General features: G+C 44.5%; 1 protein-coding gene across 3 annotated transcripts in view; it reads left to right on the forward strand.

Annotated features, from left to right (window-relative positions):
- The window catches only part of SPIDR (scaffold protein involved in DNA repair), a 787,075-nt gene that overhangs the window by 643,404 nt on the left and 115,718 nt on the right, over positions 1–27,953 (forward strand). Inside the window, exons 11-12 of one of the 3 annotated variants that reach the window (XM_073583752.1) lie at positions 569–640; positions 10,868–11,029. The exons of 1 other annotated variant lie outside the window; for it this stretch is intronic. In XM_073583752.1, the coding sequence (XP_073439853.1) occupies positions 569–640; positions 10,868–11,029 (234 nt within the window). The remainder of the gene's footprint in view (positions 1–568; positions 641–10,867; positions 11,030–27,953) is intronic. One more of the 3 variants, XM_073583753.1, reaches the window with a different exon arrangement.

Genomic DNA, 27,953 nt, shown 5'->3' on the forward strand with positions numbered 1-27,953 from the left:
CCCTGCTCGCAAGCTTACAGTCTATGAGGAAAGAGGTAGACACGAAAGGTGGGTGGTAACAGTTGCCCTGATTGTATGGACCAGCCATAATGTTAAGTGTGTAACAGTACAGACACAGAGGGCTAATGGATGCATAAAGCATGTGGGAACATGATGCTGGGAACCTGGTTATGGTAAAACTTTTGGCTCTGCCACACAGGGATAGGTTAGGTTAATGTGTTGAGGCGATAGGCCAGTCTGAATAAATGCGTTTTCAGGACACGCTTAAAATTGTGGGGATTGGGGACTAATCGTATTGACCTGGGAAGTGCATTCCAAAGAATTGGCGCGGCACGTGTAAAGTCTCTGATCCCATGACGGCACCTGTACATCCCCTCCCTTTCACACACACAGGTGTGCACATAAGAGTGAGTTAGTTAGCTTTAGTACTTAGCCACACGGTGGCTTAAGATGAGTAATTTGATTAATTTTGGATTTTTATAACCATTTGAGTTGCAGCTGAGAGTTCTGTGTAATGCTCTGTAAACCAACTGATGTGGGAGAGAGGTACCGCCTTTTTCGTCTGTAGGTTTCCTGTCCCTGAGGGCGGATCCCTCTCTCTCCGTGGTGCCGTCATGGGATCAGAGAAATACCGTTATCGGTAAGTAACTACGATTTTTTTAATGTAGATCATTGGCAGTCATACCTTCTCCATTTAGTGTGCTTTAGTCTGTGCAAAAAGGCCTTAAAGGTATGGTCCAAGACCTAAAATCAACATCAGGGGGCAGCGCTGGTGTCACTCAGTGCCACCTGATAGTTATTCGTTTGAGGGCAGTGCTAGGAGCTGTGAGGCTTAGCTGGTGTCACTCACTGCTTTTATATCTGCCCCCTGATGACATCTTCACAGAAGCAACAGTGGCAGAGTAAGGCTAAGTGCACACGTACCGGAACTCTCGCGGAAATTACCACGAGAATTCCGGAATTCCAGTCCGCGGGAAAATCGCATTTTAAATTCCCGCGATTTTCCTGCGGAAAAACTAGCATTTTGCAAGCGTATTTAGCTTGCAGAATGCTAGCGTTCTCCAAGCGATCTGTAGCATCGCTTGGAGAACTGATTGACAGGTTGGTCACACTCGTCAAACATAGTGTTTGACGAGTGTGACCAACTTTTTACTACTGAGGCCGCCTATGCAGCATCAGTAGCAAAAGATAAAATGCAAAAAAAAATAAAAAATGGTGTTATTCTTACCTTCCGACGTCCCGCGCAGCCGTTCCCAGTAATCATTTGCGAAAATGCCCGCGATGACGTCCGTTCTCGCGGGATCGCGATGTCTCGCGGTAATTCGCGATGACGTTGCGCGAATGACCGCGAGACTTTGCGATCCCGCGAGAACGGACGTCATCGCGGGCATTTTCGCAAAGGATTACTGGGAACGGGAGCGTGAAGAGAAGCGGGAAGACTGCGTGGGACGTCGGAGGGTGAGAATAACAATATTTTTAAATTCTATTTTTTACAGGGATATGGTACCCAAAGCCCGGAGGACAGTCTCCTCTCCTCCGGACCGTGGGTACCATCCGCAAATGTTCTGCTTACTTTCCGCATGGTGTGCACAGCCACATGCGGGAAGTAAGCGTAACAATGTATTCCTATGGGTGCGGGATCGCCGCGATTCCGCAAATTAATGAGCATGCTGCAGTTTTTACCGCGAAGCGATTCTGCCGCGGTAAAAACCGCAGCATTAGCACAGCATTGCGGAATCCCATAGGAATGCATGGGATGCTTATTTTTCGCGTTTTCGCGGCAAAATCGCGCGATTAAAACCGCCGCGGAAACGCGAAAAAAACGCCACGTGTGAACTCAGCCTAAAAAGCATAGGTGGGCGCTGCACTCACCCCTCCCACAGATTCTATCACCATGAACATGAATCCAGGACATCTTTAGAGGATGGCAATGCAAGAAACTAGTAAACCACTGCTCATGTCCTGTTCCAGGAGGAGCGATAGACGCTGCAGGGAAGCGAGTGCAGCCCCAGCCTCCCGTGACGTCCAGTTTGAGACTCCTCTCAAGCAAAACATGACAGAAAGGGAAGTTAAAAAAAAGATAGATATCTACAAAGAACATTTTAGGTACCGGAACCCCCCTTTAAAGAGGTTCAGTCAAAGAAGCAAAGCCTTAAGTCACTCTGTGTGACTGAAGACTGCCAAATCGTAACAGTCTGTGATGCACACACTGTTCTGATTCCCCTTTATGTCTCAAGTGAGTGGGCAGTCATGTGACCACGTGTATGTGATTTTCATGCTTGCGGTTACATGCTTTTCTGTAGGGAACTGCTCAAAAAAGTCACCATCTGGAGGCATTCTCTTTATGACTATTTGGTCCAACTAGCCACAGTGGATTGATGGCCTTTGGAAGTCCCATTGGTGGAACATGCTATGATCATTCATTTATCACCTACCTTGTAGATTAATAACTTTGTTTCATAGTAGATTTAATTTTAACCTCAAAAGTATAGTGACATCTTACTAACAATACACAGTTTTAATTGACAACAGTTTAGTATGATTCGCAATGCCTACAGCTCTGCGGTACTTGAATTTATAACTGAATTGCACAGAAAAATGCCAAAATTTCAGTATGCCTCTAGTAAAAGTAAAAAAAAACAAAAAAACAACAAAATATGCAGACGTTTACTGTATATGTATTTTATTAGTTTGCAAAAGCAGAATTTCTAGCTGTGTTTTTGTCAGTACTGCATGGCAATCGCATTTAAAAGCTGTAGACACTTTTGACATTGAAAATGGTCTTTATTAAAATGATTTTTACATATGATCTCTAACTGTGCAATTGTTTAAATTTTCTCAGTTTGTCTGCTATCATCATTCCTTCATTCATTTTCAGAGACATTGCTATGCATTATGCAGCCTGCTCCATGGTTTAGATTTTCTTTTGTGGAAATGTTTCCACAGGTAATATAGGGTTGATGTGAGCTCTGTGTATCCAGGGTGCTGCTCGAATATCAGCGCAGCTTCTAGCCTACACTTAAAGTGAATCTGTCAGCAGGTTTTTGCTATGTAATCTGAAAACAGCAGGGGATAGGGGTTGAAACACATAATTCAGGGATGTATTACTTGTCAAAGTATGTGCTGGTGTTTAGAGATTAACATTGCTGGAAATAGTCTTGGAACTAAGCAGCTCAGTGTCTATGGACTTTGTACATGGAGAGTCTGGTTGTGAACAGGGCTAGCTTTCTCATCTCTGTTTAATTCTAAATCTAAAAGCTTTGATTGTGTGAGAACCACTGCATTCAGTAAACTAAGTGATACATCATTGGATTCAGCTTCTCTTTACCTACATTATGCTGCTCTCAGATGAGGTAACAAAAATCTGCTGACAGATTCCCTTTAAGGCTACGTTCACACGTAGCGGAACTCTTGCGGAAGTTACCGCGAGAATTCTGGAATTCCATTCTGCGAGAAAATTGCATTTTAAATTCCCGCGATCTTCCCGCGGAAAAACTAGCAATTTGCAAGCGTAATTAGCTTGCAGAATGCTAGCGTTTTCCAAGCGATCTGGAGCATCGCTTGGAGAACTGATTGACAGGTTGGTCACACTCCTCAAACACAGTGTTTGACAAGTGTGACCAACTTTTTACTACTGATGCTGCCTATGCGGCATCAGTAGTAAAAGATAGGATGCAAAAAATAATAAAAAATATTGTTATTCTCACCTTCCGGCGTCCCGCGCAGCCTTCCCGCCTCTCTCCACGCTCCCGGCATCTTCTGTTCCCAGTAGTCCTTTGCGCGAATGACCACGAGATGTCGCGCTCTCGCGACGTCATCGCGAATGACCGTGAGACGTCGCGAGACCGCGACATCGCGGTCATTCTCGCAAAGGCTTACTGGGACCGGAAGATGCCGGGAGCGTGGAGAGAGGCGGGAAGGCTACGCAGGACGCTGGAAGGTGAGAATAACTATATTTTTTATTTTAATTCTATTTTTTACAGGGATATGGTACCCACAGCCCGAAGGACAGTCTCTCCTCTGGACCGTGGATACCATCCGCAAATGTTCTGCTTACTTTTCGCATGGTGGGCACAGCCACATGTGGAAAGTAAGCAGAACAATGCATTCCTATGGGTGCGGGATTGCCGCGATTCCGCTAAATTAATGAGCATGCTGCGTTTTTTACCGCAAAGCGATTCCGCCGCGGGAAAAAACGCAGCATTAGCACAGCATTGCGGAGTCCCATAGGAATGCATGGGATGCTTATTTTTTTTCGCGTTTTCGTGGCAAAATCGCACGTTTAAAACCGCCGCGAAAACGTGAAAAAAACCCGATGTGTGAACGCAGCCTCATTGTTATTGTGCCCTTTTCTGTTGTCACACTCCTTTCTGAAACTATGTTTTCTCTCCTCTCCACACTCTGGGGATATGTGTGGAACCCACCTATCTGCTGCTATCTCTAATATGGAAGAGAAAGTGATCGAGGTATCAGAACGGATTAGCACTCAGCAAGATAAAGGACTTACAGACATTCTACAGCAGCACAAAGGCTGAAAATTTTCATTGAAGGCAAATTGAAATGTTGCTTATTTTTTCCCTTTTTCTTTCTGTATTTTGTAGTTTGTTGCTTGCTGCATATATCACGACACAGACTTTATGTGAAATTTTCAGTATGACTTTGTGTCTTTACAATCCTCCTTATCATTGAATATATTACCAGCAAAAAAGAGAATTGCATTTAATTTGACAGGCCTCAGGTTGACCACGTTTATCTTATTTTCTACTTATATTTGTGATGGTGCCCTCCTATATGTTTTATACACAGTGAATATATTACTGTACATTCACAGTACTTTTGGCAATGTTTTTCTTTTAAGTAGAGTATGATTTATTATTTTCCCTAGTTTGATGGCTTTATTGCATAATTATGTTCTTTCTTTCCATTCTAGTAAAAATGATACTTGCAATTAAATAAGTTGATTTGTCTTCTTAAAATACACTTCATACCACAGTCTTACTGATAAGCGACTCCTGTAAATGTTTGACATTTTTAGTGACAGTCTACATTTAGTAATCACAGTAACTTTCCAGAAGAGCTACTGTTTCCAGATGTGTAGTATCCACTATTTAGCAGCCCTTTCCCAGATTGACAGACTCTCAATCCAATGTGCCACAGGTTAATGTCCAACTTTTACATAACCTTGAAGTGTAGCTTATAATTAACATATTTCCTGTCATTTATATTGTAATAAGTAATTCTGGAAGAGATTGTAAATTTATTATTTTTTGCATCATGAAACGGTGCCCCATGGAAAATAAAAACTCCATATACTTACCTCTCGGACAAGTGCTGCTCCAGCGATGTTGGCTCTGTGCCTTCGTATGTTCACGTGACATTTTGTTGCGTGAGTGCTGGACCCCACCAGCAGCGGCTGATAGGCTGCAGCGCTTGTGTAACATAAAAAAAGTCCTGTGAGTGCCTGGAGACACAGTGCTGACATTATTGGAACTATGCTGGTCCTGTGGGTGGTTACATGCTGTTCTTTTTTTCTACATGGGGCACTGTTGCATTTAAGAAAGGGCTACACAAGTAGTGAACCACCCCTTTAATGCCTCCTCGCAATCCCTTTTCAAATACACTTCTTGATACCTAGACTTAGGCAGTTAAAGATACATATGGTGGCAAATTTCATGTGCGCACTCCAGCTAGCAACATTTCTGTCAGCAATCCAGGCTCTCTGTCTCAGACTATATTCACACGCAGTGATTTTTTGTGATGGACATGTTTTTTCGTTCATTTTTGTCCATGTGTCCATTTTTAGCATCTGTTTCCCAAGCTTGTTCTAGAAACCGGTCAGTCGAGACCGATCAGCTTAAAGATGACATCTGTCTTTTCTTCAGTCACTTGAATGTCACTTGAGTCCTACCACAAAACAGACCGGAGTAGGACATGTCTGTGACTGTTACGCAAACCATTGGTCAGCAAAAAAACCTGACATGTGAATATCCTCCAAGTGTACACGGAATATAAAAGTTGTCTAACATTACACTGAGAAAAATAGAGTGCGTTTATGTCATCACATTAAAACCATGACAAACAGAAGAAGGATCCGGAGAGCTGGTGCACTGTATGCATTTTGAACCTAATGTTTTTTAGTCTTAGACTCTTAGCACTTCCCCTCAGTTTGGAGACTTTGTTAAATAAGACCAAATATGAAATGACATTAAATGCCATAGTCACAATAAAGGCTAATAAGGTACGATATATATAGCCCATAATGTATATCATTACCATCACTATTTCAGGACAGAGTTAAAGGGGTTGGCCACTACTCAGACGACCACTTCTTAAATACTGCATTCCCGAATGTGAAGTTAAAAAACTCCCACAAATATATATTCACCTCTTGCACTTGTGCTGTTCCAGTGATGTTGGCGCCAAATTTCTCAGGGCTCTCATGACATTGTCATGTAAGTACTGCAGCCAGTCAATGTCTAATGATCATCTATATAGTGTGAGAACTGCTGGCTGTCAGTGGCCGCAGATTACCTAGAGTGCTCACGTGGCATAACAATGTCAAATGAGTGCTTAGAGATCCGATACCAACATTTCCTTTTTGTGACCGCATCATTTCTGACTAAATCAAAATCAAATACCAATGTAAGCTCAGAAATCAATTGTAAATTTGGGAGGAGACTTGCTTATGCAAATATACAGATTATTAGATACAACCTTTATTCAAAAAAGCTAAAAATGAGACAACCACACAGAAAAACCAACAACTAACTGTGTCACCTATAATAGCCCTACACTGGGGCCCTGATAATTTCTACCTACCAGCGGAGATTGGCACCCTAAACACAGTCGAGATTGACACCCCCGCTCCACGGTGGCTGACCCTGATACTCCTAAATGACCCTGGACTGGTGCAGCAAGCAGTCACTCATTTGACCAGGAAAGGAGAATATAGGTGTCGCCGGTGTAGGTAGATTTATAGGCAACAATAGAAAAAGTGCAAAAAAGTGCTAGAAACACAAGACATAAAGTAACATGTGCAAACAGTTGAGTACCTGACTATACTGCTCCCTGTGACTGAAACCTTCCTGTCAGCTAAGGTTGACACCCTACTGGTCAGCGGAATGGCGCCCCCGCTCCACGACGGCTATCCCTTCAGTCCCTGATGTGGCTAATCTTATACCAGATAGAGTAGCAAAATGTTAAATTAACAGAAAGTACATTTTAACCCAGTGGTCCATTTGTGGCTCATATGTAAAAAATTAATAAATCATATTGATAACAGTGAAGGTACTCAAGGTTAGTAGTTGATGAAAAAATCCTCAGTTTTTATCAGTTATCTCGACTGTGTTTAGGGTGCCAACCTCCGCTGGTAGGTAGAAATTATCAGGGGACATGACATTACAGTAGAGAGGATGAGACTTAAGGCCCTTTTACATTTAGCGATGCACCAGCGATCTGACCCGGTCAGGATCGCTGGTGCATCGCTAAATGATTGCTAGTGAGCTGTCACACAGGCAGACCTCACAGCGATGCAGCAGCGACGCAGCGCACGATACTCACCTTTCACACACAGCGATCCTGGCGTCCGCCCGCCTCCATGCGTCGCTCGTCGTCACAGCAGGAAGCCCCAGCAGGAAGCTGACGACGAGAAATGGAGCCGGACATTCTCGCGCGATCAGCGATGGACAGCGGGGGAGCCGGTCGGAGGCAAGTATCACACATAGCGATATCGCTAGCACGTCACAAAATTGGTGACGTTATAGCGATATCGCTATGTGTAAAACCCTCTGTACTGGAAACATCTGATACAGGAAGATGTATATCTTTGTACCGTGTTAGCCAGTAGATAGAAAAATATTCATAATTGAGAGTCCTCAGTGGTTGATACCTTTTAATGGCTAACTGAAAAGATGGTAACACATTGCAAGCTTTCGAGACTACTCTGGTCTCTTCATCAGGCGTTAACTAATACAAAATCTGAAGAGTCACATATTTATGCACAATACAGCACAGAAAAAATGCAATAGATAAGACAAGTGACGTCAAGCAGAACTATCATTATGGGAGAGGGAGAAACATAAATTTTGGACCAGTTCATAGATAAGGAGTCTGGATGTTTTATTGTCATCTGATTGGCGTCTCCTAATGTGTTGTGATGCCCCCACAAGGTCTTAGGAGCAAATTCCTTAATTGATGTAAAAAGACATAAATCCATGCGACACATTCATTCCAGCATTGAGAGTGTCAAAGGTCATCATGAGCTTGTACTCCCTGACTCTTCTCTCTCTGAGATGTGAAGTTACTTTTCAATACCAGTAATTTCGTATCCATGGTGTGATCAGGCATACAAAAATGTTTTGCCACAGGTAGATCCATTCTTTTTTTCTCTTATTGTGTGACGATGAGAATTCATCCTTGTTCTAAACTTTTGCCCTGTCTCCCCCACATACAGACCCCCAGTTGGATATTTAGTACAAATAATTAAGTACACCACATTAGATGTGATGCAGCTGAAAGTACGTGGGATCTTGTAGTCCTGATGTGAATTGTGGATCTTTATCTTGTCCGTGGTCATTATAAATGGACAGGTTTTACATTTTTTCTGGTTGCAAGGAAAGGTTCCTGCAGCTGTTGGAGAGGACAGGGAGCTTCTGACAATGATGCTTCTTAGATTTGGGGCTGCCTAAAGCACAGTAGTAACCAGGCCCCCCACAGTTGTCTATTGTGTTGGGGCAACTGGATGTATACAGTATTTGTGTATCCACTTAAAGACTAGATTGAGCATCATTGTAGGGTGAGAGTTTTTTATTGCATATCAGTTTGCCTCCACAACTCTATCCACCCTCTAGCATCCAGGAGCCGTTTACCAGCACAGACCAGGACAACATTTACTATAATCGCACATTTTATGCCAAATAGGAGAGAGTAGTTGGCAAGATTCTCACTAAATTTATTCAAAGTCTCGTAGCTCACATTTTATACTTTTAGCAAAAACTCTTTGAATGACAACAATGTGGAGTCATAGTTGCACATTTTTCCTTACTCCAGTTGATAAATGTGATCGAATTTTAGTTTCGTGAGTCTGCATTAAGTTTTTTAGTTTCTTTTTATATTTTTCAAATGTAACAGTTGCAAACATTTGTAGCAATTTAGGCACATGTTCATTGGTGTAATTATTACAGAATTTTGTGATCTTCCAAGCATTGTTGTAATCATATTGCTAATCTGTGACTGCTCACTGCCTCATTTTTTTCTTATGGACCACAAAATCGTATGGTAAGGAAGTCACAAGTGTGGTGTTTTTTCCTTGCAATCCTGCCAGTGTTCTTCTTACCCACAATCTATTCTATTATTTGTAAACACGGTTTTTCGGTGATTCCTTTGTATCCCCGTTCATACTGCACCCACACACAAATGATATACCATTTAAAAGGTAAACTTGCCCCCTTCAGTAAGAAAATAGCCAAACCACACATCCACGATTTGATCACAAAATATAGTTTAAACATTAATTTTCATAAACCTGCAGTGACCTGCAGGTGGCACCACACTACCCCAAAGCACACTACCAACACATTTGTAAACATGCACTGCTTTTTCGCTGATTACTTCGCCCCACACGCACACATGATACACCATTTGAAAGGTAAACTTGCTCTCTTCAGCAAGAAATCAGCCAAACAAACCACATATTCACAATTTTATTACTAAATACAGTTTAAACATTCATTTTCATAAACCTTTAGAAAGACACAATAACCTGCCGGTGGCACCTCAACCGGAAAACATTTTTTGGCCTCTACTTATCAAAACAATTTATTGTATTACCAATCTACATATATAAATACCTGTCTGTGGTCATCAGCTCATAAAAAACATTTACATTTGACCAGCTTGCTTTTTCTGAAATTGCCTGCGCCCCCGACGACCTGTGTGCGAAAATTTTGCATGGGCCAAGCTAGTAACACTATATTTACTAGTTGTATTTTGTAGTGAAATTAGGGTAGCGGCTAAATGCTTTTGTTTCCACCATTTTAAATGTCCCAGTGATCTGTTATCCATAGTATTTTTTGAACCTCTTTCTTAATATCCTACTGATCTTGATGAACTAGTCTCTAAATACAGCTGCAGTTATGCCCAATAGGACAGACTAGGTATGTGGATGTTGACAGTGAATTTTTAGAAGAGGTGAAAAGTGGAAACAATGATAACTGGCAACTTGGGTAGTTTAAAGGAGTTGTCCGGTCTAAAATTAAAAGTCTGCAGTCACTCCATGACAACCCCTTTAAACTACCCAAATTTCCAGTTATTAATGTTTCCACTTTTCACCTTCTCTAAATATTCACTGTCAACGTCCACATACCTAGTGTTTTCTATTGGGCATACCTGCACCCGTGTTTAGAGACATGTTCATAATAATCAGTAGAGAGAGACTTTTGAATCCCCCTATCCCTGGTTTCTGAGCTGGGAACGGCAGTGATGTAGAAGCCTTCTAGTCGGCGCTGCCCCGCACCATACAGGTGTATAGAGCTAGGCTATGCTCACTAGACAGCCGCACCCTCGCTCCATGCATTTGTATGGAGAGAGGCAGTGCCCACTACATGGCTTCTGCCAGGAGCATGCATATCGCATACATCACCACTTTTTCCGACTCAGAAACTGGCAAATCCTTGCAGCACAAAATTCCCGAGCTGGACAGATTAAAAAGTCTGCAGTCACACAGAGTGATTTCTAGTCTCATTTTCTAGTCTCATTTTAGACTGTACAATCTTTTTAAGGTTGTCTTTTATATATAATGTGGGAACTAATCTTATAACTTTTATATTCTTATCATGCAGCCAACTTTCAATTTTGCCTTGTTTTGTAGAATGGGTCTTCTCATCCAAGATGCATATGGACTGTTCAGTGAGCTCCAAGTTCAATTTGTGAACACAGCTATTGAAGACATGAGGGAATACTGCCAAACACTGGAAGGCAAAGCATGCCGTCTCTTAGGAATAAAGGTCTTGCAGAGAATCACACGTGGAAGGTCAGAATGACGCTCTAAAATATTTATATATTCAATCACACAGAAAACGCAGATTATTTTTTTCATATTTATTCTAAGTGCCTTTCCTTAACCCCCTCCCGACATGCGCCTGTGTACGGTGCTGCATGAGCTGCATTCCCGCAAAGCGCAGTACATGTACAGCACCGCGATCAAAAAGACGAATGTAAATAGAAATGGTACAGCTAAAAACATCATCTTGTCCCACAAAAAAACAAGCAGCCATAAAACTCCTTTAGCACAGAAAAAAAAGTTAAAACCTCTCAAAATAAAGCAATGGCAAAAAATGGTATAAAAATGTGGATTTTCTCTGTGCAGCTTGAAAGATATAAGTCCAGATAGATAATCATATAAAAATGTGGCTTTATTTGTGGCTTAGTTCAACGCGTTTCGGAGCCCTATGACTCAATCAGGAAACCACAAAGGTATATACTTTTGAAAAACATCATCTCTCACCTCTTTACAACAGCAGCCAAACATAAAAACCTGACATGAATCTGGTATCGCTGTAATCCCACCGACCTGAAGAATAAAGTCATCTAATCACTTATAGCGCCCTAGGAACCATGTAAAAAATAATAAAAATAAACAGTTCTTCACCTGCTGCTGATTTTTTTTATTCTACCTCGCAAAGATCGCAGTAAGGCTCGGCGCCCATTTATCCTGCACTGAGCGCTTACATTGGGGTTTCTGTGTAAATCTCTGAAATACAGGATTCAAATGGAACCCCAAGTGGAAGATTCCCTATAATGACGTAGATTGAAGCACTGTGGACGCTGTCTGGCCTGTGTTTCGGCAATGTTCGTCTTTTTAGGAGAGTATGAAAGTGCAGTCGACCACAGTTTTGTGCATTTCTGAAAAAATGGACAACACTGAACAGAGGCCAGACGGACTCCAGAGTAACTGTGTTGCCTCACTAAAGTGAATGGTTCCCTCGGGGATTTTATCTGAATAAAGTCACTTGAAGATTAAGATGGAAACACCAAAGTAAGTGCTCAACGTAGAGTGCCGGATAAATGTAATCTTAAATGTTATGTAAAATGTTCCTAACAAAAGCTTCTATTCAATCCACAAAAAAAGCAAGTCCCCACTCAGGTCCATCATCTGTTACAGATAGGGATCTTCCACGTTACTGATAGCACACTGGCTCTGGAAAAGCGGAATGGCTCCTCGCCCACCAAAAGAAATTCAGCAAATTCTGCGCTCCCAAATCCAAATTCCCCCTCCATTTTAAGCCCCAGTGTGTTTAAACCACATATAGTGCCCACATGTTAGGCATTTCTGTAGTAATGAAAGCCCACCTAATTTATGGGTGAATGTCTCCAGAAGCATGAGCTGGGCATAATATACTGGTCACTGTAACGTACTGGCCACATAATGGCAGTTTGCAATTTTCACTTGGCAACATGCACTGCTGCTTGCTTCTGGAAAACACTCATGGAGTCAGAATTGTCACTACCCCTGTAGATATATTCCCCAAGGGGTATAATTTTGAAAATGAGATCAATTGAGGTAGGATTCTGCGTTTCTAGTATTTAGGAGCTCTTTATATGGAGTCTGCAAAGTATTCTAAGAAATTCTGCGCTCCGTCCATCCCATGGCTAAGCAGTACTGTACAGACACAAATTTTAGTGTATTTTTTTTTTTAATAAAACCGTCTTTATTGAACAATAATCAAAGGGTATATAAATTGTTCAGAAGCATTAGAGAATATCTGACAAATAGAGTTTTACAGTACTTTGAACATTAGACAGTGTATTATAACTATAACCAACTATAACCAATTTCTCCTATTAAATCTTATAAAAGTTAAAAATGTGGAGCTAAAACCTCATTTTAGTGGCAAAAAAATGTAATTTTAGATTAATTCATTGGTGGGTGTATTTTGAAAAATGGGGTTACATATGTGGGTTCTGCTTTTCTACCACATCTGGGGCTCTGCAAAGTGATATGACAGCCTCAAACCATTTCAACAAAATCTGAAATCCATTATGGCACTTATTCCCTTCTGAGCTTTTCACAGTGCCTGAAAAGTAGTTTTCGACCACATATCAATTATTGGCGTAATCAGGAGACATTGCGTAACAAATTGTATGGTTCATTTTCTCTTCTTATTCTTATTGAAAATTAAAAAAAAAAAGCTGCCTGCCAAAGCAACATTTTAGTGTAAAATTCAATGCATAAGTGCAGTAAAATAGCAGCAGAAATAGATAAAGTGTAAAGACTAGGAAAGAAGGTATTTGACCTGGTGGAGGCAGCACTGATTCCGTCTTACAGTCCGAATTTAGCTTACCGGGGGGGTATCAGCATCACTGGTGGAGCGTGGTCACAGATGTTTGGTGGTCCGGCGATATGACTCCCATTCCAAACTGGTGCAGCAGGTTTAGTGGTGCGGGGTCTCCGCTGACATTTTCTGAAAGCCTGGAGCCCCCGCACTTCCATTGCTGTAATATGGTGGCCTCCGGGAAATCCCATCCCAGGATGGTGCGGCAGGTTCGGCGGTGCTCTGTGGTTCAGTGGCGCTCTGTGGTTCGGGGGGCTCCACTGGCATTTTGTGAAAGCCTGGAGGTCCCCTGCACATCCATTGCTGCGATGCGGTGGCCTCCAGGAAAATGGCCGCCGGGAGCAGCACATGCTCAGATTGAGATCTTGGCAACTAGATCTCGTCCCGAGATCTCGGTGCCAAGATATCAATCTAAGCATGCACCGCCCCTGGCGGCCATTTTCCTGGAGGCCACCGCATCGCAGCAGACATATCTCGGGAACAAGATCTCATCCCGAGATCTTGGGAGACGAGATCTCAGTCTGAGCATGCGCTGCCCCCATCAGCCATTTTCCTGGAGGCCATTGCATAGCAGCAATGGATGTGTGGGGTTTCTGGGCTTTCAGAAAGTGTTGGTGGAGCCCCGGCACCTTTAGCACTGCCGAAACTGGTGTGACGACTTCTGGAGTGGACCATCTCGGTCGTGATACCAACCCACCCAGGGCGAGCTGACCTAGTGAGGACCACCTATACAGGGAGTGTCAGGGGCACGCCCCAGGGGGTTAAAGTACCACGACTGCTGGAACTAGGTGGCTGGCTCAAAGAAGACATGAGAGAGTGTGTCTAGCAAGGTGCAGGAGGGAACACGCAGGATACAGGAGTGTGCAAAGCGTGGACACAGGGACACGCTGGGTGTAGGATCATGCAGGGCGAGTACACAGACGTACGCAGGGTTCAGGACAGTACAGGGCGTGTATGCTGGAGCATGCTATGTACAGGAGTGAGTATAGCCTGCATTGAGAAGCACGCCCGGGTAAGAGGCAAAGTAAGGCGCGTGCTCGGAAGCACGCCTGAGTACAAGGAGAAGCAGAGCATGTGCTAGGCAGCACGGCAGGGCACAGGATAGAAGCAGAGTGTGTGCTAAGAAGCACGACAGAGCACAGGACAGAAGCAGAGTGTGTGCTGAGAAGCACAGCAGAGCACAAGGAAGAAGCAGAGCGTGTGCTGAGATGCACGGCAGAGCACAAGGCAGAGGACCCGAATACTGAGAGTGGCCAAGCAGAGACCAAGCAGGCCTAGCGAGGAAGAACAACAATAATCAGGCACCTCCCATAGGAAGAGGCAGCCTGATATAGGGCATGAGCGCTTGGACTTCCGGGTCAGGTCCTCCAGGACCATAGAGATGGCTCAGCTGCAGTCAGGAGAGAGAGGTGAGTGCATGTGCCCTATACAAAGCCGTGAAGCCATATGATCAAGTACAAGAGGTGCGCATGCGCACCCGACGAGAACCCCAGAGCAGCCGGGGTGCCGGAAGTGGTGACGTCGGGTGCTAAGTCCCGGCCCCGGGTGAGCATGGCGTAACACCTGGCACACCATTCTGGGATGTGAGTCATATCACTGGACCACCGAACACCCCCTACTGGAACCTATTGAAGATGGTCATGGGAAGCACCATGCATGCACACATTGCAGCCGTTTTGTTCTGTTCCATAACATTTTGGGGAGAACCCCAAATTAAGCCTTAAAATGTAACTTTTATTAAATTAATATATAAAATGCTTAGTTTATAAAAAATTATGTCCCTAATCTGTCTAAATTTGTTATGTGCTAAGTGCTCAATGCTCAATTTCTTATACTTTCTGGGTAACACCCTGGGGTGCTAACACCTGTGTGGCAGAATAGTTTATCGCACTAGTCCCCACAACATGTTTCACCGCATTTGCGTCGTCATCACAGGATGGGACACTGGCTTGAATTTTAAGGCTTGATAGCGAGGGTTTATTTGGGGGTTCTCCCCAATTTGTTAATAATTAATGCATCCCTCCAAAGCCTCTTTCCATGTTTAAATTTGTAGTGTGTCTCATAAACACCTTCATATTATGTGCTACCAATGTATATATGATTAGTAATAACTATAATTGTACCTAAGGCCGGTTTCACACGTCCTGATATTTCCGGTACCAGAAAAACCGGTACCGGAGATATCTGTCCGTGTGTCATCCGTGTGCTATCCGTGTGTACCATCTGTTTGTGATCAGTGTGCTGTCCGTGTGGATACATACCAGAGCCTAGTATTGAAACAATTTGATTACATTTTAACCCTATAACTTTAAAAACGCACACGGACAGCATCAATGTGCAGTACGTGTTTACACAGACCCATTAACTTGTATGAGTCCGTGTGATCCGTGCAGCTGGGCAAAAACTGACATGTCTACGTGCGGGGCACACGTACACATGGTCTGTGAAAAAAAACAAAGATATGTGCACAGACCAATTCATTTGAATGGGTCTAGGTGTGTTATGGTCTCCGGTATGTGTAAAAAATGTCACCCCACGTACCAGAGACACTGATGTGTGAAACTGGCCTTAATCTGATTAAAATGCTTGCGTTCAACAAACAATGTAAAGTGCATGTACATATAATAATCAGTTGAAATAACATGATTCCATATAGGCTCATGTCCAGATCTGATGTGAGGCGGATTCTAGTTGTGTCTAAGGGTTCCGTCACATTTAGTGATGCACCAGCGATCCCGACCACGATACGACCCGGTCAGGATCGCTGGTGCATCGCTAAATGGTCGCTAGTGAGCTGCTGATAAACAGGCAGATCTCACCAGCGACATAGCAGCGGTCGGCGGTCGCTACTTACCTATCAGACGCGGCGATGAAGATGTCCTCCCACCCTCGTCCACGTGTCTCTCGTCGGTGCCAGCAGGAAGCCCAGCAGGAAGCGGCCGACGAGAAACGGCCCAGGACGTTCTCGAGCGATCAGCGATAGACAGCAGGGGAGCCGGTCGGAGGTAAGTGTCACATATAGTGATATTGCTAGCAATATCGCTGCTACGTCACAAAATTGGTGATGCTTAAGCGATATCGCTAGCGATCTCACTTAGTGTGACGGGGCCTTAAGACTTTGAAAGGAATTTAGGTTGGAGGTTGCCTTACAAATGTACCTAATATCCAGAGTAGCACTTTGTATACAGTCTGGTACTGAAAAGTGTCACATGTAGTTACAGTATGTGGCGTTTTCTGTGTGATAGAGGGAAAATTGTTTTATTTTTAAAGGGAAGAGGCAGGAATTGTATAAATTACTGTACTGCAGAAGAAAGTGTCGACAAGGGTTTAGAAATAACATAAAGGCTTTGATTTTGACCCCTTCATGATGGAGCCCTTTTTCATTTTTGCGTTTGTTTTTCTCTCCCCTTCTTCCCAGAGCCACAAACTTTTTATTTTTCATCAATGTGGCCACGTGAGGGCTTGTTTTTTGCAGGACGAGTTGTACTTTTGAGCGACACTATTGATTTTACTATGTCGTGTACTCAAAAATGTAAAAAAAATTCCAAGTGTGGTGAAATTGCAAGAAAAGGGCAATTCCACAACGGTTTTTCTGATTTTTTTTTTTTTTTTTTTTGTTACCATGTTCACCAAATGCTAATACGGATCTGCCATTATAATTCTCCAGATCATTATGAGTTCATGGACACCAAACATGTCTATGTTCTTTTTTTATTTAAGTGGTGAAAAAAAATCCAGTTTGTTTAAAAAAAAAAAAAAAATTGCGTCATTTTCCGAGACCCGTAGCGTCTCCATTTTTCGTAATCTCAGGTTGCGTGAGGGCTATTTGGCTTATTTTTTTGTGTGCTGAGCTGATGTTTTTAGTGATACAATGTTAGTGTAGATACGATCTTTTGATAGCCGGTTATTGCATTTTAATGCAATGTTGTGGCGACCCCAAAAAAATAATTCTGGCGTTTTGACTTTTTTCTCATTACGCCGTTTAGCGAACAGGATCATTCTTTTTTATATTGATAGATTGGGCGATTCTGAAGGTGGTGATATCAAATATGTGTATATTTGATTCTTTTATTTTATTTTGAATGTGGCGAAATGGGGGTGATTTAAACTTGTGTATTTTTTTAATATTTTTAAAAACTTTTTTTTAAACTTTTGGCATGCTTCAATAGTCTCCATGGGAGACTAGAAGCTGCCATAACCCGATTTGCTCTGTTGCATACAGGCGATGATCAGATCACCTGTAAGTAGCAGAAATACTTGCTATAAGCGCCGACCACCGGGCGGCGCTCATAGCAGTCCTGCATTGACAACCATAGAGGTCTCCAGGAAACCTGATTGTCATGCCAACCCATCGGTGACCCGCGATCCCGTGACGGGGTTCACCGATGGGCGGATTTCTGGCGCGATTGCCGAAACTGCATGTCAAATGCCACTGTCAGAGATTGACAGCGGCATTTAACGGGTTAATAATCATGGGTGGATCACGATTCCACCCTCGGCTGATTCGGGCACATGTCAGCTGTTCAAAACAGCTGACGTGGCGGAAAAGATATGGGCTCAGCGCCGGAGCCCACATCAAAGGGGGAGACACAACATGCGCAGTACTAGTACGGCACATGTCATGAGTGGGTCAATAAAATTAGCACATTCATGACAATGAAACATGTTACCTAAACAAGAAGCAAATGCTTTCTTCAGTATATCATATACTGGCTGGTGTTCAAGACTGTGTTTTGTTGAGAGTCTAACATTCTTTTCAGCACAGGCAGAACATCTAAAATATTTTCTGGCTTCATTCCAAAATGCAGCTTCTTAATTAACGTTAGATTATCCTGATACACGCTATCCTGAAAAGCAAACAATCATTTATATGATGAGGTTAGCTAAAGAAGGGGAAATTTCGTACTGAATTGGTAACTGTTTCCATCGTGCAATGCAATGTACAGCTGGCCTTGTGGATTCCATAGGGACTAGATGAAAATATAGAACATTTTAGCCTTTAATAATTACAAAGTGACAGATCATTCAACAATGCCAATAGGAAGATTGAGGACCCTGCTCACAAATTTTCAATCATCTATGAGAAAATAGGAGTGACACGAAAGCTATAACATGCTTCTATTGTGTGGGCAAGTCATCTTTCCTAAGTAAAGCTGCCTGAACTGGTTAACAGTCAATGTGTTTGTATGTAGAGATACAAAGTGCTACTGACTTCATGCAGTGTGTAGGAAACTAATGAAAGAAGAGATCAGGTTATGATGAGAAGTGTAGGAAGGGATAGTCTGAAAGAAGTTAGATCAGTGAAGTGGTTTGATAGTCCGGGCTGAAAAGGTGTTTTTTTCGTGGACACATAAAACTTTGGACTGTGAAAATTAACAATGTTACCTGGGGTAGTACACTGCAGCATGAGGAAATCCTTGGAGTGAGAGGTTTGGATCATGGACACTTAGTTTTTAATCAATAACAGAATGGAGAACACTTGTTGGGTGTTAGTTAAACAAAGAGGGGAATGGAAATATTTTGCAGATTCAACGCTGTGGAGAGCTTTGTGGTTTAGAGGGATAAGTTTATATTGAATTCTGAAGCAGATGGGCAAGCAATGCAATGACTGGCACAGAATGGAAACATCAGTGTAGTGGCTGGACAGAATGATGAGCCTGGCTGCTGCATTCAGGATAGATTGGAGAGAGGAGAGCTTAGTGAGAGGAAGACAGATTAGTAGTGATTTGTAATAGTCAACATGAAAATGAATTAGAGTAGCATTAAGAATTCTTTTTTGCAGTGAAGGCGATGTGATGATTCACAAGTTTACAGTCGCATACATTGACTGCAGACTTTTAGCTTTACACTGGACAATAAATCCCTTTAAAATATGATAGTGCTCTAGAGATGCTCTTCCTACTTCAATAGAACATAAAGTCACAACCATGATTGACAGTCTTGGTGATATTGAGCATCTAGTCTATGTTGCACACCTGCGTATAGACAGAAATGATGTCATCTCAACGCCCTCTCTTTTGTTTCTCTTGTTTTGTCTTTGCTGATTCTATAGTTGTGAAAGTCTTATAATTGGAAATGTGCACAAGCTTAGTAAAGCCCCCGTCACACACAGCGAGATTGCTAGCGAGATTGCTGCTGAGTCGCAAGTTTTGTGACGCAATAGCGATCTCACCAGCGATATCGCTATGTGTGACGGGGATCAGCGACCGCCGCCCCCCCGCCAGGTATTGCTGATCGTGCTCGAATGCCCTGGACCTTTTTTTGATCGTTGGTCTCCCGCTGCCCAGCACGCATAACTGCGTGTGGCAGGCGGGAGATCAGCGAGCTGGAAGCTGGTTTCCAATGTAAACCGCGGGTAACTAAGGGCGCACGTCGGTTACCCGCTGTGTACCTTAGATACCATCGCGCTGGTGCAGGGAGCTGGTAACCAAGGTAAGCAGCAGGTTTACCAGCTCCCTGCACCAGCATGCTGATATCTAAGGTACACAGCGGGTAACTGTTTGGCAGCTCACCAGCGATCATGTAGCGACACACCAGCGATCCTTACAAGGTCATATCGTTGTCGGGATCGCTGGTGCGTCGCTATGTGTGAAGGGGCCCTAACTTTAGTGGCTATAGTAGCACCCACTTGGCATGCCATATGCATCTTAGTAGCTAGCAGCACAAATTCGCTCTCTAGAACTTTTTAATATAATTTTAGATTTATTCTTTTGCAGTAAATTGGAACTAAATACTGTCTTACTATATAAGTAATGTCCATTTATTTGTTTGTCACCAGATTTCACAGTACAAGCTGCATACATTAGTAAATAAAATCTTTTATCTGCTGAAGCTGATGCACTTTAAAACTCCATGTCAGAATGTCTATATAATTCTTTTAAATGGGATTATATTAAAATTCGATCTAGGTGGACTCATTAAATGCTAATTTTAATGTAAATATTAACTAAGGACACAGACGTAAGGGCCTGTCACACTAAGCGATATTGCTAGCGTCACTGGTTTTTGTGACGTTATAGCGATATTGCTAGCGATATCGCTATGTCTGATACTTACCTCCGACCGCTCCCCCGCTGGTTATCGCTGATCGCGCGAGAACGTCCTGAGCGTGGACGCGGGCGGGAGGACGTCAGGATCGCCGCGTCTGACAGGTAAGTAGCGATCCCCGACCCCTGCGATGTCGCTGGTGAGATCTGCGTGTGTGGCAGCTGACTAGCGACCACTTAGCAATGTACCAGCGATCCTGACCGCGTCATATCGCTGGTCGGGATCACTGGTACATCGCTAAGTGTGACAGTACCTTTAAGTCTGAGATCTATTTACAGTAATATTGTATACAGTTTGTATTGTGAAATCTGGTAACAGGTCTGGTTTAAAGGGTTTGTGTCAATTATGGAAGTTATCCCTTATCCATAGTATAGGAAATATCTTACTGATCAATGTGACCCCTATCAATCCTGAGAATGGGGCTTTAAAGCCCGGCAGGCTTACTATCCAAGTTGCCATATCGTAAGGGAAAGTTTTCACACTACATTTCTTTTTTTTTTTTTTGCTTCATATTGGGATTTTAGCCTGTCCTATGCAGGTGGACTTTTTCTAAAGAACACAACAATAGTGTGCATTCTGATATAGTTTGAAGATGCATCCAGAAACAATAGAAGAAAGATGGTGGTGAGTGGTACCAAACTAGTCTAGTCCAGTGTTTCTCAACTCCAGTCCTCAAGACCCATCAATGGATCAAGTTTTCAGGATTTCCTTAGTATTGCGCAGGTGATAATTTCATCACCTGATCAAACATTAATTCCTTTACTTATGCAATACTAAGGAAATCCTGAAAACATGACCTGTTGGTGGGTCTTGAGGACTGGAGTTGAGAAAAACATGTTTAGTCATTGGCTATTGGATCTTTAAAATACAATATTTTTCAGATCAAAAGCTGCACTTTTTCCTTAAATTTGGGAGAAAAATAGAGGTGTGTCTTATAATTCGAATGAAGCATACCAGGGAGAAGGTGGCTGCGGTGGAGCAGAGTCACAGGAGGCATTGTCGCTACTGCAGGAAGCTGGCGGTGGCAGCAGGGGTGGAGCGATGCTGTGGGCCCCGGGCTGGGAGGAGGCGGTATTCGGCGGTGCGAGGCTGTGGCGGACCCTGGGGTTTCACAAAATGTTGGCGCAGTGCAGTCTCCGGACTTCCCATTATAGACCTCGGCAAAATGGCTTCCTGAGGAGGCACATGCGCAGATTGAGATCTTGGCTCCCAAATCTCAATCTGCTTATGCGCCGTCTGCGGTGGCCATTTTCCCAACGTTCACCACAGTGAAAACAATGGGAAGTGTGAGGCCCCGACGACATTTTCTGAAAGCCCGGGGTCTGCTGCAGCCTCACACCACCGACCACCCCCTCCTCCCAGCCCGGGGCCTGCAGCATCGCCCCAGTCCTGCCTTCGCCAGCTTCCTGCAGCATTGACCCTGCCTCCTGGGACTCCGCTCCACCACCGCCACCCCCCGGGAAGCTACCGTAAAATCGGACTATAAGACACACCACCATTTCATTAAAAATGTTTTTTTTGTTTTCCTATATCCGGAGAGCTGAGAGAAGGGTTTTTAATGTGACATAGCTAAATCAGCTGCATTGCCCTTCCCCCAAGAGAACCTTATCTGAAAGGTGTTAAGCCCCCGTCACACACAGTGAGATCGCTAGTGAGATCCCTGCTGAGTCACAAGTTTTGTGACGCAACAGCAATCTCACCAGCGACATGGCTGTGTGTGACACGTATCAGCGACCGGCCCCCCCGCCGGGTATCGCTGATTGTGCGCGAATGCCCTGGACCTTTTTGTGATCGTTGGTCTCCCGCTGGCCAGTACGCATCGCTGCGTGTGGCAGGCGGGAGACCAGCGATCAGCAAGCTGGAGCCTGGTATCCAAGGTAAACCGTGGGTTACTAAGCGTGCGCTTAGAAACCCGCTGTTTACATTGGTTGCCAGCTCCCTGTACCAGCGCGCTGGTATCTAAGGTACACAGCGGATAACTAAACGACGCCCTCGCTTGATACCTGCGTTGTCGCTGGTCCTCATCGCTGGTGAGATCTGCTTGTTTGGCAGCTCACCAGCAATCATGTAGCGACACACCAGCGATCCTGAGAAGGTCATATCGTTGTCGGGATCGCTGGTGCGTCGCTATGTGTGACGGGGCCCTTAGTTATCTGTGCTTTCAAATCATGCAGGAGGTTAGACCAGGCTGTCTGTCATACTGAGATCAGCTCTGCCTCACACAGTGCAAAATCTGTTCTAAGCTATTGTGAATCATTTTCTTCTTTCCTTTGAGAATTGTCCTCTTATGATAGGCCAGAATGTACAGGGAGTACACTCCCTCAGTAAGAAAAACTATCTGATAACACCCACTTGGATTTAAAAAATTAGCTCATTAGGTGCTACATACTTTTTGATTGCTTATATTACTGCAATAGAGAGGCAAAATAAAATAAATGCTTAATTCTCCTCTGCAGCCACTATGCAGACACATACTGTGTCCAATTTAACCTGAAAAATGTGTCCATAGTCTTCTCCTTGATACAAGTATTTTCTGAGCCATTAAAGTATCAGTTTCCTAAACATTGCACCAAAATATAGCTCCAGTATTGTCCTTCATTTTTTTCACAGCAAAATTGATGCAAAACATAAATATATATTGAAATACATAGATACAAGGAGGATTTGATTTATATTTTTCTTATTGAGCCTTATTCTGTCTTGTAATAAGATATCAGAGCTTCCCTCTCCACAATGAGAGCATGTAAGTGTTGAATGCTGCAGAAGCTGAAGCAATTTGCACATGGCTAATTTACATATTGTGTCACTGCAAGCTGGAGGAAACCTCAGCACATGCTGGAATGATAACACAACATTCTGACAGCATAATGGTGGCAGGGCTGCTTAACACTTTTCTCTCCAGTCTGAGAAAAAATGCTCACCTTTCCTCAAGACGAAGTTGCAGTGGTTACTTTTTACTGTGGATCAATGCTACAAAAGGTTTCAAGGCAGAAAAATAAGTTCTTCACTTGTAGAATGTTTGCAATTTTATATACCGTCTGGCCATTTGATATTTTTTTTAACACCCACCCTTCTATTGAATGTGTGACAGCATATGTGCTTAGACGCTAGTGTTGCTTTAATTTATTACAAAATTTTGAAAAGCTCTTGACTTTCAGGAGAAGGGATTGTGTAAAGGATTAAAATGCATGATGCAGGGGTTACCATAAATATGCAAAATAAACTAGTATTCAAAATTTATAAAAAAAAAAAAAATCATGGAGTAATGGCATAATTATATATGGCCACTTAATTACCTAGAATATCCCAATGTGTAAGATGATTAGGCGTTAGGCGAGTATAACTGTGTTTGTTATTTTTAAATAAAAATGGAAAAGTGTGTTTTGTTTTATTTCAAATAAAGGACTTTATTTTGGATGTGTCTTTATTTACCATACAACTATAGGATTAGTAATGGATGGGTATCTTATAGACGCCTCTCCATTACGAAGCCGTGGGCTTGATGTCACCGAACAGGTGACATCAACCCCACAAATATGAACCCCACTCCACTTGCCTCCACTAAAGGGCAAGTGGGAAGAGTTGGGCAAAGCACCAGCATTGGCGCATCTAATACAGTGTGGGCCATTTATATGGATACACCTAAATAAAATGGGAATGGTTGGTGACCCAGATCGGCACACTGAATTTGCAGAATGGGCAAAACAAAAATTGGAACAGGACCGTCAGTTTACACAAAACATTATGCTCAATGATGAGGCAAACTTTTTTGGGTGGGCCATTTATATGGATACACCTAAATAAAATGGGAATGGTGACAGTTTTCTTGAATAGGGTGTCTTGCATTGAAATCTGCTGCAATGACCCGAGTACTGCATTCACCAGACATCAACACAATTTCTATCCGCTCCTCACGTGTTAACCTCTGCGACATGTCAATGGGTGAAAACAAAGAGAAACTTATAAATAACTCATGAAAGAATAAAGTAACGTTAAAACCAGGCACACCATTGTTTTTCTTTTGAAATTCTCAATAAGTTTGATGTGTCACATGACCCTCTTTCCAATGAAAAAAGTAAAGTTGGATCATAGAATCGTAGAGTTGGAAGGGACCTCCTGGGCCATCTGGTCCAACCCCCTGCTCAAAGCAGGATTCGCTAAATCATCCCAGACAGATGTCTGTCCAGCCTCTGTTTGAAGACTTCTATTGAAGGAGAACTTACCACCTCTCGTGGCAGCCTGTTCCACTCATTGATCACTCTAACTGTCAAAAAGTTTTTTCTAATATCTAATCTGTGTCTCCTCCCATTCAGTTTCATCCCACTGCTTCTAGTCTTTCCTTGTGCAAATAAGAATAAAGATGATCCTTCTACAATGTGACAGCTCTTGATATATTTGTAGACAGCTATTAAGTCTCCTCTCAGTCTTCTCTTCTGCAAGCTAAACATTCCCAAATCCTGCAACCTTTCCTCATAAGACAGGGTTTGCAGACCGGTCACCATTCTGGTCTCTCTTTTCTGAACTTGCTCCAGTTTGTTGATGTCTTTTTTAAAATCTGGCGCCCAAAACTGGACACAGTATTCCAGATGAGGTCTGACCAAAGAGGAGTAGAGGGTGTGGAGGAACAGGACCCATTCCTCCCTCGTCACCAATGTGACGTAACTACACAGGCACAGCTCTCCTGCGCCCCCTTTGTCTCTCAGGTCAGTAAGGGAACTGCACCTAGAGCAAATGGCCGCCGGAGAGGATGTCCTGTTACCCGCTGGGTATTCTAAGATTCGTAATCAGAGTAAAAGCATCAGCCCAAGATTAATTTTATGGTTTAATTGCCTTAAGGGCGCACTAGATAATTACAGAAATATACAGTAAGCAAGACTTAGAGATATTAAGCTGGAGGTCAATTTACCAGGTTGTAGGTTGCATGTGGGTGTCGGGAGCTCCGCAGTCCACAGGTACAAGAATCTTAGTTGCTGGACAGACCCCAAAGCGTGGGCCGCTGCTCCCCTTGGCAGATCTGTCCCCAGTTCCTTCTTAGATCATCATCGTCTGGTTCTTCTGTGAGAGAGTGAGTGTCAACATGCCGGGTTCCAATAGTGTGGAACAAACCTCCTATAATACCCGGCAGTCCCCAAGAAGGACATCACCTGCTTCTTGGTCCTGGGGGTGGGCCAGGATGCGATGGCATCCACCTTCCTGGGCTCTGGCTTCAGAGCTCCCCCACCTACCCGGTGTCCCAGGTAGTGGACCTCACTCATACCCAGCTGGCATTTTTCTGGCTTAATGGTCAAGCCTGCTCGCCGGATCCGCCCGAGCACCTGCGCCAGGTGCTCTAGGTGATCCTCCCAGGTGGGACTGAAGATGGCAATGTCATCTAGGTACGCGGCCTCATACCCTTCCAGTCCCTCGAGCAGCGTGTTGACCATCCTCTGAAAAGTGGCAGGGGCATTCTTCATGCCGAATGGAATCACCGTGGACTCGTGCAGTCCGAATGAGGTGATAAAGGCAGAGCGTTCCCATGCCCCAAGGGTCAGGGGAATCTGCCAATACCCCCTGCTCAGATCCATGATGGTCAGGTACTTGGCCCCGGCCAGCTGATCGGTCAGGTCATCGATGCGCGGCATTGGGTACGCATCGGTGACCGTCACAGCGTTGAGACCCCGGTAGTCCACGCAGAACCGCGTAGTTCGGTACTTTTTAGGGACGAGGACTACAGGCGAAGCCCACGCGCTGTTGGACACTTGGATCACCCCCAGCTTCAGGATCTCGTCTATCTCTTTTCGCATGTGCTGCTGCACCTCAAGAGAGATCCGATACGCTGAACGCCGGATCAGGGGGTGATTGCCGGTGTCCACGTCATGGACGGCTGTCTCAGTCATTCTGGGCAGGCTGCTGAGCAGCTCCCGAAAGGGGTGTAGGGTGACCCCCAGCTGGGAACGTTGGTCCTCCGAGAGCTGGTGGCCAACCCCCACATCCTCGATGGATCCACCCGCCTTGGCTTGGGTGAGCAGATCCAGGAGGGTTTCTACCTCTCCTTCCTCGGTAAGGTTGCACACTGGGTGGGCACAAGACTCCCGCTCATGATGGGCCTTCATCATGTTCTCGTGGAAGGTCTTCCTCCTTCCACGGGCGTGGTCCAGGGTGACCAGATAGATGACAGCGTTGAGCCGCTGGTGCACGAGGTATGGACCCTCCCAGGCCACCTGAAGCTTGTTTTGAGGTACGGGGACCAGTACCCACACATTTTGACCCACCTCGTAGGTCCGCTCACAAGCATTCTGGTTGTACCACCGCTTCTGGTCAGCCTGGGCTTGGGCCATATTGTCGTGCACCAGCCATGTCAAGGCCATCATTCTGTCCCGGAAGCGCACGACATACTTAATGACAGACACTCCAGGGGTGGCCAAATCCCCTTCCCATGCTTCCTTCACTAGAGCAAGGGGCCCCCGTACACGTCTCCCGTACAAGAGCTCAAAGGGGGAGAACCCTGTTGAGGCCTGTGGGACCTCCCGGTAGGCAAACAGCAGGTGTGGGAGATACCGCTCCCAGTTTCTCCCGTGGGAGTCGACCAACATCTGCTTTAAGGTGCCATTGAACCGCTCACACAGGCCATTGGTCTGTGGGTGGTACGGGCTGGCTACCAGATGTTGCACCTGTATCTGCTTACAGAGAGACTCCATCAGTTGCGACATGAATTGGGTCCCTCGGTCGGTGAGCATTTCCTGGGGAAACCCCACTCTGGAGAAAATTTCCAGTAAGGCAGTGGCCACTTTGTCAGCCCGAATGGACGACAAAGCTACCGCCTCCGGGAACCGGGTGACATAGTCCACTACCATTAGTATGAAGCATTTCCCGTAGCGGCTGGGGGTGGACAGAGGTCCAATGAGATCCACAGCCACCCTCAAGAAAGGCTCTTTGATAATAGGCAGAGTTACCAGTGGGGCTTTGGGGCGCCGCCCCGCCTTCCCCAGCTTCTGACAGGTGTCACACAAACGGCAGTAGGCAATCACCTCGGTCCTCATTCCCGGCCAGTAGAAATGCTGAGCTAGCATGGCCCTGGTTTTAGCGATCCCTAGGTGTCCGGCCATGGGAATCTCGTCTGCGATCCACAACAATTCTGCCCTGAACGGATAGGGTACCACTAACTGTCGGTCCCTGGGCCACGCCTCCGGTGATCCCTGCTGGACCGCTACCCGGTACAGCCGTCCCTGGTCCCAGACCACTCGCTCGCGGTCGGACTCCAGGGGAGGCTGTGCCACCTGCTCCTTGAGAGCTTTCAGGCTAGCGTCAGCTTCCAGCGCTGCCTGAAATCCCTGACTTGATGTGGCAAGAATTTACGAAACTGCCACATCCTCTGTCAGCTCCCTGGGATCTGTCTCCTGGCCGCTGTCTGACTCTGCAGCCACTTGGTCGGAGAGGGGGAAACCGTCAGACCTCCGCGAGGCTCCTTGGGCTCCGGCGCTCCTACTCCTGGTAACAGCGGCCACAACCGCTGAGACCACAAGTAGCGCCTGCTTCCCCTCAGCCCCTGACCAAGTCGCCGGGTCAGGCAGACTTCCCTGGCCTCCTGACATCCCG

This window comes from Dendrobates tinctorius, unplaced genomic scaffold, assembly GCF_039654945.1.
Source record: "Dendrobates tinctorius isolate UK_male_01 unplaced genomic scaffold, ASM3965494v1 ptg000081l, whole genome shotgun sequence".
Classification (NCBI taxonomy): domain Eukaryota; kingdom Metazoa; phylum Chordata; class Amphibia; order Anura; family Dendrobatidae; genus Dendrobates; species Dendrobates tinctorius.